The 18,161-nt window shown below is 35.0% G+C and overlaps 1 protein-coding gene across 14 annotated transcripts in view; it reads left to right on the top strand.

Moving 5' to 3' along the window:
- Positions 1–18,161, top strand: part of ZMYND11 (zinc finger MYND-type containing 11) — a 138,389-nt gene that overhangs the window by 42,833 nt on the left and 77,395 nt on the right. For 13 of the 14 annotated variants that reach the window (XM_060156596.1, XM_060156617.1, XM_060156711.1 and 10 more), the window contains exon 2: positions 12,900–13,034. In XM_060156596.1, coding sequence (XP_060012579.1) covers positions 12,919–13,034 — 116 coding nt within the window. In that variant the 5' untranslated portion in view covers positions 12,900–12,918. Of the gene's footprint in view, positions 1–12,899; positions 13,035–18,161 lie in introns of those variants that run through there. The other variant, XM_060156660.1, reaches the window with a different exon arrangement.

Here is an 18,161-nt window from a genome sequence, read left to right as displayed (position 1 = left end):
GTATAAAATTAAAGTCTGTGTCTAATAACTGCATCATCTAGAACTCCTCCTGTAAGTTTGTTTCTCTGCTTGTCACATATGGAATTTGGGCAGCAACTGATTGTTTTGGAGGTTCTTGAGTCTACTTAAGACCTAGTCAACCATTTATCATTATTAAAGGCTAGCTTTATTCCTCTTCCCTGTATTATTATTATTATTTTCCCTCAAGACTTATTGGGGAATGTATTCAATGAGTAAGTGTTTTAGTGTACAGTTTGTGGTAGAATTTGTTAGGGACATAAGGAAGTTTTAAAATACGGCCTTCTTTCAAAAAACTGATAATGTTGGGCAGATAATACTCACATGAAATAATTATGTAGCAATGAAAGACAACATGGAATTGATTCAAATTATAACTTTTATATATGTAACTTATAATAAATAAGCTATAATAAATAATAACTGAATACAACTTGATAATTATAACTTTAACTTAATAATAATAATAAAACAAGTTAAATAAAATTATGGGATACTAACAAAAGACCAAACACATCAAAGAAACTAATGCTAGTATAGATAAGAATTTAATATATAATTTAGGAATGTATCACATTCCATTAGAGAAGGAAGAAATCTTTCAATAAATTGTTCTACTACAATTGATGACCTGTATGAAGACATATATTTTCATCTTAAGTCATATTCAAACAGTAATTCCACAGTTTCTGGTTGGACATGTAAGATGATTAGAAGTTGTCACTCTATCTTAATAGCAGGTAATGAACTGAAGAACTGTAAAATCAACAAATCTACTGAGATCCATGAGAAAAGTGAGGCCACAGGACGAATTGCTGCCACGGAAGCTGGAGAGACAGAAAGGCAGATAGAATCACAACTTACAACAACCCACCAACAGAAACCTCTGCAGGAACCAGTGCTGGGGTAATGAGACCTGGATGTAACTGGCAAATTGCTGGAGGCTCAGGGCAGAAAAGTCTGAGTGAAAAACCCAGTGGGACCCAGTCTTAGGGGCTCCTCACACTTCTGTGGGGTTTTCCTCTAGGAGTTCTACCAGACTCTCACAGAGACTGTTGGAGAACAATCCTCACATGATTCCATCATGGGTAGGCACAAGGAACCAGCTTTAAATATGCCAGAGCATTCTGTTCTTCTTAACAAGGTGTGCCCTCATGAGAAACTGTTTTACCAGAGCCTAACCATCTGGTGTTTGGTTAGAGCCTAACTGACCTGGGGAAGTGAAATACTCAGCTCCCTCCCATTACTGAAGGCCTTTAACTGAAGTTCCTTCTACCCAATACATTATGTCTGCCTTTCAGAAAAATACTAGGCATACTCGAAGGCAGAAAACAGTTTGAAGAGACTGAACAAGCATTGGAACGTGGGTCAATATGGCAGGGATGTTGGAATTATCAGAACAGGAATTTTTTAAAAAGTTGATTAATATGCTGAGAGCTTTAATGGAAAAAGTGGACAATATTTAAGATTACATGTATACTGAAAGAGATGGAAATTCCAAGGAAGATCAAAAAGAAATGCTAGAGTGCAAGCACACCATAGCAGAAATGGAGAATGCCTTTGGTGGGATCATTAGTAGGTTGGACACAGCTTAGGAAAGAACATCTGAGCTTGAAGATATGACAACAGAAACTTCCAAAACTGAAAAGTAAAAAGGAAAAAGACTGAAAAAAAGTAAAACAGAACATGAAGAACATAATAGGAATGCCAGAAGGAAAAGAAAGAGAAAGGAACAGAAACAATATTTGAAGCAGTAATGACTATGAATTTCCCCAAATTAATGTCAGACACCAAACTACATTCAAGGGAGAGAATGTATACATATAGCTCATTCACTTTGTTATATAGCAGAAACTAACACAACATTGTAAAGCAATTATACTCCAATAAAGATATTAAAAAATAAAAGAAGCTCAGAGAATACCAGGCAAGATAGATGCCCTCCAAAGGCAAGATAGATGCCCTCCAAACTACACCTAGGTATATCATTTTCAAACTTAAGAAAATTACGGAAAAAGAAGCAATCCTGAAGAAGCCAGCAGAAGAGAACCCTTTTACCTATCGAGAAGCAAATGTAATAATTACATCTGACTTCTTAGAAACCATGCAAGCCAAAAGAGTGGAATGAAATATTTAAGTTGTTGAGGGAAAAAACCCACCAGCCTAGAATTTTGTGTACTCAGTGAAGTTATCCTTCAATAGTAAAGGGGAAATACTTTCTTAGACAAACATTGATGGAGTTTTTTGCCAGAACAAATGTTAAAGGTTTGCAACTGCCTTACAACAAATGTTAAAGGAAAACAATACAGGTCCGAAACTCAGGTCTACGTAAAGAAAAGAAGAGTATTGAGGAATGAGTAAATGAGGGTAAAATAAACTTATTTTTCTGATTCTTAATTGATTTAAAAGATCTGTTCAAAATAATAGCAACAGTGTTTTTGATTATGTGTGCTTATGTGCATGTACAGTGATTCTTGAACAATGTGGGAGTTAGGGTCACCAGCCCCCCAACACAGTGGAAGATCTGCATATAACTTTACAGTTGGTCCTCCACATCTGCGTTTCCACGTCTGTGGATTCAACCAACTGCAGATCATGTAGTACTGCAGTAGTATTTATTGGGGGAAAAAATCCACGTATAAGTGGACCTGCACAGTTCAAACCCATGTTGTTCAAGGGTCAACTGTACATGCTTTTGTATGTTTATGCATAAGTGAAAGGAATGACAGGAAACAATATCGGGTTTGGAAGAGAGAGATTGGAATATTTTATATTATGAGGTATTTGTTCTACATGGGATATGAAGTATTTGTACTACATGTGAGTCAGAAAAATAAACATGGGGTTAGTTGTAAATGTATATTGCAACCACTAAAAAAAGTAAAAAAAAAGTGTAATATGCTAAGAAAGAGAATTGTTACATATAAAGTTCTCAGTTAAAATGACAAAAGACAGAATGTGTGGAAGACAAATAGGCACAATGAACAAAGGTAACAAATAGAAAACAGTAACAAATCTGAGAGATACTAGTAATCCATCTATATCAATTACCTTAAATGTCAGTAGTCTATACCAATAAAAAGATGAGATTGTCAGAGTGGATCAAAAAACAAGACCTAACTCTGTGTTGTCTACAAGAAACCCATTTTAAATATGAAGAGACACATAGATTGAAAGAAATGGGATACAGAAAGATATACCATACTAACACTAACCAAAAGAAAGTAGGAGTAGCTGTACTAATTTCAGACAGAGCAGACTTCAAAGCAAGGAATGTCATCAGGTATAAAAAGGGCCATTACATAATAATAAAGGGGTCAATACTCTTACGATATAACATTCCTTAATGTCTCTGTGCCTAACAACAGAGTGTCAAGATATATGAGGAAAAACTGATAGAACTGTGGGGAGAAATAGATGAATGCAGTATTATAGTTGGAGACTTTTCACCCCCCCGTCAGAAATGGACAAATCCAGTAGGCAGAAGATCAGTAAGGACATAGTTGAATTCTTCACAACAATATCAGTGAATTGGATATAATTGATACCTATAAACTGTTTCATTCTATGACAGCAGAATACACATTCTTTTCAAGTTCACATGGAACATTCACAAAGATAGACCACATTCTGGTCTATCTTAATTAATTTAAAAGAATGGAAATCATTGCAATGTCTGCTGTTAGCCCACAATGGAATTAAACCGGAAATCAAAAACAGAAAGATAGCTCAAAACCCTAAATTACTTGGAAATTAAACAACACACAGGTCAGAGAAGACATCTCAAGAGAAAGTTTTTAAAGTTTTGAACTAAATTAGAATGAAAATACATCTTATCACAATGTGGGATGCAGTGAAAATAGTGCTTTGAGAGAAGTGTCTATAATAGAAAAGAGGAAAGATCTAAAATCCGCAATCTAAGCTTCTACCTTGGAAAGCAAGAAAAAGAAGAGGAAATTAATTCAAAGTAAGCAGAAGAAAAGAAATAAGAATTAGAACAGAAATCAATGAAATTTTAGGTAGGAAATCAATAGAAAAAATCAAAACAAAAGCTAGGTTTTTTGTTTCTTTTTGCGGTACGCGGGCCTCTCACTGTTGTGGCCTCTCCCGTTGCGGAGCACAGGCTCCAGACGCGCAGGCTCAGCGACCATGGTTCACGGGCCCAGCCGCTCCGCAGCATGTGGGATCCTCCCGGACCGGGGCACGAACCTGTGTCACCTGCATCGGCAGGCGACTCTCAACCACTGCACCACCAGGGAAGCCCCCAAAAGCTAGTTTTTTGAAAAGATCAGTAAAATCAGAAGTTACTAGATAGGTTAACTAAAAAAAAAAGAGAAGACACAAATTACTAATATCAGAAATAAAAGAGGGGCAATCACTACTGCTTCTGGACCATGAAAGATAATAAAGGGATATTATGAATAACTGGTGAAAAAGTTGATAATTTGATAACCTAGGTAAAATAGACCAATTCTTTGAAAGGCCAGATCTGCCAAAAATCACACAAAAAGAAGTAGACAGGGCTTCCCTGGTGGCGCAGTTGTTGAGAGTCCGCCTGCCGATTCAGGGGACACGGGTTCATGCCCCGGTCCGGGAAGATCCCACATGCTGCGGAGCGGCTGGGCCTGTGAGCCATGGCCGCTGAGCCTGCGCGTCCGGAGCCTGTGCTCCGCAGCGGGAGAGGCCACAGCAGTGAGAGGCCCGCATACCGCAAAAAAAAAAAAAAAAAAGAAGTAGACAATCTGAGTAGGCCTATATCTTTTAAAGAGATTGAATCAGTAATTAATAACCTTCAAACACAGAAAGAGCCATGCCCAGATGTGTTCACTGGCGAATTCTACCAAACATTTATGGATGACATTATACCTGTTCTCTGCAATCTCTTCTAGAAGGTAGAAGCAGAGACAATACTTTCTAACTCATTCTTTGAGGACAGTATTACCCTAATATACAAATCAGACAAAGACAGTACAAGAAGGAAAAAAAACCCCAACAAAACTACCATTGGCCAATCTCATGAACATAAATGTAAAAATCTTCAACAAACTATTAGCAAATTGAATCCAATATTGTATAAAAAACGTTATATACCACGACTAAGTGGGATTTATCCCAGGTGTGAAAGGCTGCTTCAGCATTTGAAAGTCACCGTAATCTATCACAACAGGCTAAAGAAGAAAAACCATGTGATTATTTCAATAGATGCAGAAAAGCATTTGACAAAATTCAACACCCATTCATAATTAAAACTTATAGCAAACTAGGAATAGAGAGGAATTTCCTTAACTTGATAAAGACTATCTACAAAATCCCTACGTTAACACCATACTTAACAGTAAGAAACTCACAGGTATCCCACTAAGATCAAGAACAATGTCCCCTGTCGCCATTCATTTTTAACATTGTTCGGAATTCCTAGCTAATGCAATGAGAGAAGACAAGGAAATAAAAGTATACAGATTTGGAGTGAAGAAATAAAGCTGTCTCTGTTTGCAGATGACATGATTGTCTATGAATAAAATACAAAATAAGTGACAAAAAACTCTTGGAAATAATTATAGCAAGATTGTAGGATACAAAGTTAATATACAAAAGTCTCATCACTTTCCTATATACCAGCAATGAACAAGTTGAATTTGAAACTAAAAACATGTTACCATTTATATTAGAATCCCCAAATGAAATACTTAGGTATAAATCTAACAAAAATATTATTAAAAGATTTATTTGAGGAAAACAAGATTCTGATGAACAAAATCAAAGAACTAAATAAGTGGAAAGGTAACTCTTGTGCATGAATAGGAAGACTAATATTGTCCAGGTGTCAGTTCTTCCCAGCTTGATCTATAGATTCAGTGCTATCCCAGTCAAAATCTCAGGAAATAATTTTGTGGATATCGATGAACTGATTCTAAAGTTTGTATGGAGAGGCAAAAGACCCAGATAGCCAGCTCAGTATTGAAAGAGAGGAACAAAATCAGGGCCTGATACTACCCAACTTCAAGACTTGTTATAAAGCTATAGTAATTAAAAGTGTGGTATTGGTGAAGTAATAGCCAAATAGATCAATGGAACAGAATAGAGAGCCCAGAAATAGACCTACGTTAATATAGTCAGCTGATTTTTGACAAAGGAGCAAAGGCAGTGCAACAAAGCAAAGTCTTTTCATCAAATGCTGCTGGAGCAACTGGACAACCACACACATACAAAAATGAACCTAAGCACAAACCTTATGTCCTTCACTAAAATTAGCTCAAACTGGGTCATAGATCTAAATGTAAAATGCAAAACTATAAAACTCCTAGAAGATAACAGGAGAAAACCTAGATGACCTCGGATATGGTGATGACTTTTTAGATAAAACACCAAGACATGACCCATGAAAGAAATAATTGATAAGGTGGACTTCATTAAAATTAAAAACCTTTGCTCTGTGAAAGACAGTGTCAGGAGAATGAGAAGACAAGCCATAGACTGGTAGAAATATATAAAGAAGTCTTAAAACTCAACATTAAGAAAATGAACAAGCTGATTAAAAAATGAGCAAAAGAATTGAAGTGATACCTCACCAAGATGATATACAGATGGAAGGTAAGCACATGAAAAGATGTTCAACATCATATGTCATTAGAGAATTGGAAATTAAAACAACATTGATATACCACTATATCTATTAAAATGGCTAAAATCGAAAACACAACACCAATCGCTGATGAGGATGTGGAGCAGTAGGAACGCTTATTCATGGCTGGTGGGAATGTAAAATGGTGCAGCCACTTTGGAAGACAGTTTGTCAGTTTCTTTCAAAACGAAATATACTCTTAGTGTACAATTCAGCAGTCATACTCCTTGATATTTACCCAAAAGAGCTGAAAACTTACTTACACACAGAAACCTATACAAGGGTGTTTATAGCAGCTTTATGCATAATTGTCAAAATACAGAAGCCACCAAGATGTCCTTCAAGTTGACTGGATAAATAAACTGAGGGGCATCTAGACAATGGAACATTATTCGGGACTAAAAAGAAATGAGCTATCAAGCTATGAAAAGGCATGGAGGAACCTTAAATCCATTTTACTAGGTTAAAGAAGCCAGTTTGAAAAGGCTATATATCCTGTATGGTTCCAACTATATGACATTCTGGAAAAGGTAAAACAGCAGAGAAGTAAGATTAATGGTTGCTAGGGATTGTGGGGAGAGGGAAGGATGACTAGATGGAGCACAGAGAACTTTCAGGACAGAGGAACTATTCTGTATAGCATTTTAATGTCTTTATGCGTATGTGAAAACCTATAGAATGTACACCACCAGCAGTTAACTATGGACTTTGGGTAATAACGGTGTGTCACTGTAGGTTTGTTGATTTTAAGACATGTGCCCTCTTGTTTGGGATGTTGATAATCAGGGAGGCTGTGGGAGTGTGGGGGTATGGGATTCTTTGTATTTCCTGCTGAATTTTGCTGTAAACCTAAAACTGCTCTAAAAAAATAAAGCTTATTAATATTAATACCTTAGAAAAGTTATTCCCAGATAACAGTACTGATGAACCTAGTGGCAGGGCAGGAATAAAGATGCAGATGTAGAGAACGGACTTGAGGACACAGGGAGAAAAGGGGAAGCTGGGACGAAGTGAGAGAGTGGCATGGACATATATACACTACCAAATGTAAAGTAGATAGCCGGTGGGAAGCAGCTGCATAGCACAGGGAGATCAGCTCGGTGCGTTGTGACCACCTACAGGGGTGAGAAAGGGAGGGTGGGAGGGGAGGCTCAAGAGGGAGGGGATATAGGGATATATGTGTACATAAAGCTGATTCACTTTGTTGTACAGCAGAAACTAACAGAACATTGTAAAGCAATTATACTCCAATAAAGATATAAAAAAGTTATTCCCAGATGGATTAAGAAGTCAGTATTTAAAAAAAATTGTATAAAAGAGGAAAATACAATTGAATATTTTTCAGACTTGAGTGTGGAAGGACTTCTAATCATTAAAGGTGACCATAAGGGGAATACATAGCTAGATTTCAACATTATAATTTCATTTGATGTTTACTAAAAGACAGACAAAAGTATTTTGTGAATAACTTTAATATGTGAAGAAATTAATATGTAAATGGGAAAATAGCATGAATAGACTATCAATAAAAAGTAACTTCAAATTGCTAGTAGAGTTTGGGAAAATTTTAACCTGAACTAAGTCACAAAGAAATGCACATTATACAGTGAGATTAATTTTTAAATTTTATGCATTATTTGATGTAAATACTTTAAAATATTTATATATTTGTTAGATGACATAAAAATAAAACAAAAACTTGCACCCCTCCACCAGAGGGGTAAAAATCAGAACATATTTGATGCTGTGTATTCTCCCAGTGTGTTCCTCCTCAATGCAGCCTCTTTTTCCTGCCCCCCTCAACTATTCTCTTGTCCTATCATGTTTATCATTTCCTTGCAATAAAAAGTTTCCCCATATATGTATGTGTCACCAAAAACTCCTTGTTTGATTTTACTTATTTATAAGTTTTTCCTGATTTGCTTTCTCTTTTATCTTTTTTTCCCCCATTTGTAGCATTTGTATGATAGGAAACAAGGTACTTACATAGATGGAAGGGATTGCATTAAATTGGATTTGTAAGGATAGAGAATTACTGGTATTGCCTGGAGGCTTGCCAAAGTTACTTGGACCAGCTTACACCCATCAGAATAACTAGTGTCAAAAAACTACAAAATTATAAGTGTTGATGAGAATGTGGAGAAATTGGAACCCTTGTGCACTATTGGTGGGTATATGAAATGATGCAGCTGCTATGGAAAACAGTATGGTAGTTCCTCAAAAAATTAAAAATAGAATTGCCATATGATACAGCAATTCCACTTCTGGGTATTTGCCCAAGAGAATTGAAAGCAGGGTCTTGAAATATTTTGTATACGCATGTTCATAGCAGCATTATTCACAATAGCTAAAACGTGTCCATCCACAGATTAATGGATAAGGAAAATGTGGTATATACATGCAATGGAATATTATTCATCCTTAAAAAGGAAGAAAATTCTGCAGTACGCTACAGTATGGGTGGATCTCATGGACACTATGCTCAGTGAAATAAGCCAGTCACAGATGGACAAATCCTTGATTCCTCTTCTTTGAGGTACTTAGAGTCATCACAGTCATAAAAACAGAAAGTAGAATCATGGGTGCCAGGGGCTGGGGTGGGTAATGGGCAGTTAGTGTTTAATGGGTATAGGATTTCAGTTTACAAGGTTAAATGAGTTGTGGGGATGGATGGTGGTGATGGCTGCACAGCAATGTGAAGTATTGATACCACCGAACTGTACACTTAAGAATGGTTAAGATGGTACATTTCATGTGTATTTTACCACAATAAACGAAATTGGTAATTTTACTGGGAAGTTTTTGGTTTTTTTTTTTTTATTAAACTATAGAACTCTTGAGAATCACTGCGAGTCTGTCATATTCCTCAGATGTGTTGGAGCTAAAAAAAAAAAGATTGAGGACTATATTGTGTATCTCTACAAGTTTTCTGATCTTTCTTTTTGATGTCTTAATCTTTGATATAACATAAACGAAGGCTTACTCTGGGACTTTATTGTTTATATAATATAACTGGAAAAGTTTAATTTTATAAGTCTATATCAAAAGTTTATCATGTTCATAACTATGCTGTGCACCTTGGAAGACAGATGAAAAATAAGACATGTCTTTTCCTTACTTGAATTAATAAATTCTTTTTAGGAATTTAAAATTATTTGTACAAGGCAATACATTTGTAAGAGATGAATAAACAAATTACAGTTAGAAGACACAAGAGAATTGAGTATGATTCTTGTGAAAGCATTGGTCAGCAACATTTGCATCGTAGTAAGTCCTAGAAAGAACAGGGAATTTTTAGTAATTAGTAAAGGGGCAGGGAGAACATTCTAGACAGAGAGAACTGCTTAAACAAAGGGATAGAGTTATGAAGTTTGGGGACACATTTAGAAATTTTGAGTAGTTCAGTTTAGTAGAAATATAATATACATTCAGGTACAATAGACTAAAGTTTGGTTTGGCCAAAATAAATTAAAGGCCTTATATGATAAGCTGTAGGTGCCTAGAATATAAGAAACTAATTTTCTAAGATTTTCTTTTTATTGACAAACACCTAAATTACTCTCCTTATATCTAGCCACATTATTAATCATATTTACTAGCTAATGGAAGGATTTTTGTTTACCTTATTATTATATTCCCAGAGCATAGAATGCCTAACATGTAACAAGCATGCCTGAAATGAATGATTTTAGATTTCATAAGAAAGGAGAATTTCAGTGATTGTACTTTAAAGAGATCTTGTCCTAATAAGTCAGGTTGTTTTTGGTACTTTTATAACATGCATCCAAGCTTCACTGTATTCACCTGACTTGGGTTTGCATCTTTGCAGTGTTCTATAACTATGAGCATGTTCTTTATGGTGTACCTTCATTACCAGGCATATCTACCTGTGTGACTCGGTGTAGGTAGATGTCAAAAATCTTTGGCTTTAACTTTACATCTGTTTTCCTGAAGTGTAGCATTGCTTAATTCTTTAGTCTTGAGTTTAATCATTTCTAGGAATTAAGTGACATCACTTTTAGAATTTCTGCTACTAGTCTACTATATTCTTCTGGTTGTTATGTAAATAGTTATATTTGCTATTTATTTTAGTATTTGTAAATGTTAGCTTTGCCATTATATATCTTTGTATTTCTGAATAAACTATTCTTAACTTTATATGTATTTTGAAAACATCAGTTGAGTTATATATATGTCAACTCTACCTGTTTGTATTCTAGTGTTTGTTCCAAGGATTGTAATACGCATCCTTGATTTAACATAGTTTCTCTTGAATTAGTATAATAAATACCATTTCACATAAAACGTAAGAATTTACAATGATATAATTACTTACTACCCCTTCCCCTCCTTTGTGCTATTGGGTTGTCATCTATATTTTACTTCTACATATGTTATAAACCTGATGATACCTAACAATTATTTTTGTTTGCTTTAAACAGCCAATTATCTTTTCAAGAAATTAAGAAATTTTGTATTTTCCCACATATTTACCATCTTGTAGTGTTAGTTAAGCTAGAAGTAGTATCTGTTTTGTCTGAATTCTCACAACATATATTTTGTACCATTTATGTCATATATGACATTACAGTTAGTAGTTCCATGTATATGTCAAATTGCCTTTGCGAGTTTTATGTTTTTTTCTGTCAAGGACTAGAGTTCATACATTTTAAAATACTTCATTGTGTTTAGCTATTGCCTTACACAAAATAGGCAACATTTTTTTAAGTGTGCAAGAATGACTGAAATTTTGTTCTTTTATCCGAGTATTTGTATAATCTGACAAGTTGTATTTTTACAGTTCACCATTAGATGTCACTTTCTAACATTTTATATTCTTACCAATAAATTCCATACCATATTGCTTATCAGATTTGGAAAGTTGACACTCCTATACAAGTGCACTTAAACTGAGAAGTTTCTGTACATTTTAAAGTGGTTACTTTCTAGAACAGAGACATTCATAAATAATAATTATAATTTAAAAAATCTCTTAATTTTATATTGAAGTCTATACTGAACCAACTAATTTTCCTTAAGTTTTCTTTAAAACTTGAATGCTGCTGTTGTTTTTGATTCTTAATTGTTTTGTAATTCTGAAAAGCACTTTCTTATTTCAGGAGCCTAACTGATCCTAGACTCACCAGAAGAGAGTCTCTAGTTAAGCTTTAATGACAACTGCTGGTTTTATTTGGGTTTTTTGGAGAAAGAGGGAGAATTGACTTAGCTGTGAAAAGAAATGTAGAGGTGGAGAAAAAGATTCATGAGGCTCTCCTGGCCAGTCATGGAATACAATGAAGTGCTAAGAATGAATTTTCCTTTTTATTCTCTCCTCTTAAAAGATAGGAAAGGTCAGGTCAAGGAGATTTCAGCCATCCCCAAAACTTTGATGTTTACCTATGCCTAAGGGCCTCAACATCATAACCTGTATGATTTAGGGGTCAGGTGTCTCGGTGCCTAACAGGTCCCTCTGTGCCCAGTGGAGAGTCCAGGCGTGTGGCCTCTTCTTAGAGTACCATCTCTCATCAGACATTCAGGCTGCGACTCCGTGTTTTCCCCCAGTCTTGCAAGGACACAGCTGGTGGCCATTTTCCTCAGTCTATTCAGAATATTGAAATTTGAATAAATTAGCAATGTTGTTTCCTAATAACATAATGAATGACCAACACCTCATCCAAGCATCTGAACATTTCTAATAATGTGGGTCCATCCATGTCATCCTCTGGTATACCAACCCCCAGCCTTTCACACCTCAGCCAGAAACAACTATTCTATATTTTCTGTTTATGGTTTTATTTTTTTAAAAAAGGAATGTTGTTTTCATTATCAGTATGTCTATATTGAATTAAAATATTTAAACCATGAGTATAATAAACTAAAGTACTTCTAATTCGGACATTTAATTTCCATTTTGCATTGATCTGTCAAATTACACACAATGTAATATCAAAAATGAAATTTTATATAGTAACACTTTTGCTTTATAATAAATTTTAAATGTATATTTCTTTGACATATTGGTATAAGATGGCCACTCATTCTTCTTGGGAAGACCTTTTTTACTGTTGGTCTTGTAGTGTCATTCTTTGTGAAGTAATGAAATGAAAAGTTTTATGGAGTAATTGGTGATGTGGATGGTAGAAAATAAAATAAAAAGTTGGCCATACTATATATTGAGGTGCTGAGAGTGTTACTTATATTGATGATAATTCATTTTGTAACCTGTGCTTTTCCCTTATGTTTTTGTATATTGCTACAGCTGAAGGAGTAAACAGGTCATGGCACGCTTAACAAAAAGACGGCAGGCGGACACAAAAGCTATCCAGCATCTTTGGGCAGCCATTGAGATTATACGGAATCAGAAGCAAATTGCCAACATTGACCGTATTACAAAGTAAGTAATTTTAAACAAAAAAAGTCTATGTAAAATTTTATATAAGACTTTGGGAGAAAAGGTCCAAAGATTATTTATTTATTTATTATGCTAATTAACATATATTACAAAGTACTAGATACTTTGCCTTACAGGAGTATAAAGTTGTTAGGGAAATAAATACTGAAACATACACAAGCAACTTGTGTTTAGAGGTTGTATAAATGAATATTAGATAAGTAAAGTATCAATGTGTACTATTTCCAATAGTACACTAATAGATTTATACTTCTCAAAAATTTTTTAGCTCTTGAAAACAAGTCCTTATTTAAGTCTTTTGTTAAAAAGGCTTTTAGTTAATCACTTGCTTTTATGTAAGCTATCTAAAAGTCTACTGTTCATTATTCATTTTAATGTATGAATAATATATGCTACCATATAGCTTGGTGTAGGTATAGTAACATCTTACTAGTTTGTAGTACACTAACCAAGAATTTTTAACAATTTCATTTTATATTTTAGAAGTTAGAGTAAATATATCTTCAGTTGACAGAAGAAAGTTCTTAATTTTCCAATGCTGTTTATCTTGGCAGTCCAAGATTCAGAATAGAAAAAAATCAGACTACTGTATGAATACTCTATTTACATGTTATGTACTAATTATAAGGGAGTCTTCAAATAGAACTTGATTTTGTTGTGTTTGGTATTTTTAAAGGAATAAAGTTGATCTTTTAAAATGTTTGATATTTTTTCGTAATTTAAATAGAATTTCTTTATACTTATTCTCCAACACATTCTTTAGATGCTACCTATAAAAATGGAAAACAGATGATTTACGAAAGCCCATTTAATTAAGTGCTTATTTTTGTCGTTATTAATAAGTAACAAAGTTAAGTATCAGATTTTTGTCACTTAGCCATATTCTAGTGAAGAAGATTATAAAGGTTACTTGAGAGGGAAGGGACATGAGAAAGAAAGATGATGCTGTATATTGCTTTAACTCTATATTTAACCCTTTGAATATTTTAAAGTTGTCCATGTACAACTCCTAGCTCCTGTAGGTGAATAGAAGGGAAAAAAATAGGTAACAGCTATGTGGAAAATAAGAATAAAATAAATAGTACATAATAATTAAATTACTTTTAATATTGGTGATATTGGAATAAAAGTTTTTTTTAACAACCTCAAAGGAAAAAAAGCCTTAAGGATTTTCCTGTGGTTGGGATTTTTAAAAAACCCATAGTTTATGTATATCAAAAATTACTTACAGAAGAATGTAGAAATCTTCGGATTTAATTTTTTAAATTAAAGTCATTTAATCTTGACTGAGCTATTTCAACTTTACAGGCTATTACTTCTTATTAATGCATGGCATCTGTCTCTGAAAGCTCTAGGGACATTCTCTAGGAAGCTGTGGGAATCTCCAGGTGACATGTATAGAGTTTGGCCGACAAGGTTGCTGATATGGGTGTCAGAGTAGTCTTTGGATGACTAACGTGTGTACATGTGTATACATGTTAAATTGTGAGCGATGCAGAGGCTGTTGACAGCACTGCACACCTCTTCTCGTTGTGCACAATGGATTGTCCATAAACATCCTCTCTCCTCCTTTCCTCATCAGTACAACCTTAAGGGTGCCAAGGCTTATTTACCTTTCTGTCCTAAGGTCCATCCATAGATCTTAAGATAGATATGAATAAATTCATTTACCTGCCAAATAGTCATTGTTTCATCAGTCTTATCTAAAGATGAAAAAAATACTGAGAAAATCAGAGGGTAAGTGTTTGAGTGGTTCCCAGTGTTTCTTCTGCCTCATCTCATCTGAGAGTATGTCATATTCCTTTTTATTACGGGGGTGCATTTAGAGCATCTTGTACTTCTTTCATAACACTAGTCACATGTGTAATTATTTCCCTGCCAGACCGTCAGCCCTGGGAAGGAGCTGTCTAGATAATTGCCTAGCCCAGTGCCTTGGCTTCTCAGCAGTGTTAATTTCCTTGCTCGTAACCCTTGCCAAGGTAAGTTAGGAAGAATTGGACCATGACAGGAAGTCAGATCTTTTGCTTTAAAGTCTAATAATCTTATTCTGTATTCTAAATAGGTAAATACTTTTCAAGCTTTAGATTAATTTTAAATCAAGGTACTCTGCTTAGTTACAACTAAGTCTGAACATAGAGGTATCTTTAATCTTTATCCAAATATCTTAAGTTACTGAAGGCTTTAGTAGAGTTGATGTGAAGAATGTATATGTAGTCATTAAGTTTCATTCTATATTTGACTGGTGAGTGACTCCATAAAAATACAAACTGTACAGCTTCAGTCACGCATTAAGTTTTGGGCTTTGGGGTCATGGCTCTTTATATTTTGAAGCCTGGCACATCCTAAACACCATACTTTACCTCTGTATAATGTTTTAGTTCTGCTTGTTTTTATTTAAAATGTCTTTTAAGTCACTTTTAATCTATAGGTTTCTCATTCATCTTTTTTTGTTGTTTTCCTTTGCAATTTATTTATCTAAGGACCTGGTTCATTTGCTCTGTTGTTTCCTATAGCCTGCCTTCACTGGTTTCATCCCTGTGGTGTACTTTAACCTGCTGCTCATTCCTTTGCATCTCATGGAAATTAATAGTTGATCCTAAGGCTTGGGGGTGGGGGTGAGACTTCTTCATAGGTGGTGATGTGTTCTGCCCTCAGGAGGCCATAATGTATTTCATCTGGTGAGGTTAGTACTAAGCCTGGTATGCAGTGGCTAGATCCAATAATTCATTAAGGATTGCAAAATAGTGATAATCTAGTTTTATCTTTTCTTTTTTAACTGGAATAATTCTATAAGGACATAAACTTCCCATCATGTAGTATATGGTTATCATGTGTTATCGTTCATACCAGAAAGGTAGAATAACTGATTCTTTTATTTACCAGTTTTCACAATAGCATCCTCTAATGGCAACCAATTAGGTTTTTTTTTTGTCATTTGGAAGTCATGCGTTTCAATCCATTTGATATATATCAGTCTGTTTCTGATATAATCCCTATTGATGCTTAACTTTTCCCTTCTTTGACAATTTGGAGCCTCTTCACGTTGGCCCCTGAAGTTCCTCTCTGTTTTCTGACATGACAGAATTTTTTCAGGCTCATCTAGGATACACCCTGCTCCAGTCCTGGAACCACTGATTTCTCCAAGGGTCTCTGGTTTCTCGCAGTTAGAAATTATGTTTCAAGAGCATTTTTTGGCCTTCAGTGTGCTCATTGCTGCCAGGTTGGTCTCTCTTTCTAGGTCTTTTAGTGGACGAGTTAGGAAATACATATAATTGTAAAAGAAAAAAACTACATTATGAATTCATAATGATATTTTCCCCTTGAATTTATGGCTACTGGTTTTTACTGAGCTATCTAAAATCTTTAACTCCTTTCTTACACAGTAAGAGTCATGATTCTTTAGGACATCATGGATAATAACATTTTAGAATATCATGTAGTTACTCAATTGTTTCATCCCAGGCTGTCTGAGAATAATAGCATCAACACTTAACTAATAATACATTTCATGGAAACCATATAAGTTGTCTTGCCCATCTTTAAACAGTTGTGCAAATTCTAAACTGTCACAGAAAATAGCAATTATGTATTATACTTTCTTCCTTACAACTGCCATTTAGTCTTACTTCTCCAAGTAAGTGTGTATTTCATGCTCACCACTGATATCTAAAGTTCATTCTCTAGTACATTCTTTAAAAAAAGTTTTTCACTTCCCCACCCCTGCAGTTTTATTGAGATACAGTTGACATATAACATTGTATTAGTTCAAGGTGTACAACATAATGATTTGATATATGTTTATATTGTGAAATGATTACCACAGTAAATATAGTTAACATCCATCACCTCTCCTAGTTATGAAATTTTTTTTCTTGTGAAGAGAACTTTTTATACTCTCTTAACAATTTTGTATTGTTAACCATGCTGTATATTACACACCCAGAACTTATTTATCTTATAACTGGAAGTTTGTGCCTTTTGTCCACCTTCACTCATTTTGCCCACCCCCAGCCCCTGCCTCTGGCAACCAACAGTCTGTTCTCTGTATCCATGAGTTTAGTTTTTTAAGAATCCACATATACGTGAGATCATATAGTATTTATCTTTCTCTGTCTGACTTATTTCACATAGCATAATGCCTTTAAGATTGATCCATGTTGTCACAAAATGATGGGATTTCCTTCTTTTTATGGCTGAATAATATTCCACTGTGCATGTATACCATATTTTCTCTATCCATTTGTCTGTGGATGGACACTTCGGTTGTTTCCATGTCTTGGCTGTTGTAAATAGTGCTGCTATGAACATGAGGGTGCAGATATCTTTTTTTTTTTTTTTTTTTTTTTGCGGTACGCGGGCCTCTCACTGTTGTGGCCTCTTCTGTTGTGGAGCACAGGCTCCGGACGCGCAGGCCCAGCGGCCATGGCTCACGAGCCCAGCCGCTCCGCGGCTTGTGGGATCTTCCTGGACCGGGGCACGAATGTGCGTCCCCTGCATCGGCAGGCGGACTCTCAACCACTGCGCCACCAGGGAAGCCCCGCAGATATCTTTTTAAGATAGTGATTTCATTTTCTTTGGATAAGTACTCAGGAGTGGAATTGCTGGATCATATGGTAGTTCTATTTTTAATTTTCTGAGGAAGCTTCATAGTTTTACATAGTGGCAGCTCCATCTAGTAGATTCATAAGCAAGACTTCCTGGGGACAAATATTTGAGTTCTTGCAGGTTATAATAACAGTTGGTCTGCAGCCTTTTTACTTAAAAGGGAATTTGGTTGGATATAAACTCCTTAGCTTTTATTTTCTTTCTCTGAGGTTCTTATATATGTTATCTATTCTGGCTTAAAGCGTTGCCATCAAAAAATCTGTTGACAAGTTGATTTTCTTTCTGTTGTGACTTTGTCCTTTTGCCTAGGTTCACAAAGATTTTTTTTTCTTTGAAGTCTAGGAACTTGACCGTGTCTCAGTGTTGGTCATTCTAGGTTGTTTTGTTGGGTATACAGTGTCCCTTTAATATGTTTTTTTGAAATATTGAAAATTTAACTTTAAAAATGATAACAGTTTGACCCTTGAGCAACATGGGTTGAACCGTACAGGTCCACTTATATGC

Source organism: Lagenorhynchus albirostris, chromosome 1, assembly GCF_949774975.1.
Source record: "Lagenorhynchus albirostris chromosome 1, mLagAlb1.1, whole genome shotgun sequence".
In the NCBI taxonomy this organism is placed as follows: domain Eukaryota; kingdom Metazoa; phylum Chordata; class Mammalia; order Artiodactyla; family Delphinidae; genus Lagenorhynchus; species Lagenorhynchus albirostris.
This window is presented reverse-complemented; position numbering and strand designations above follow the sequence as displayed.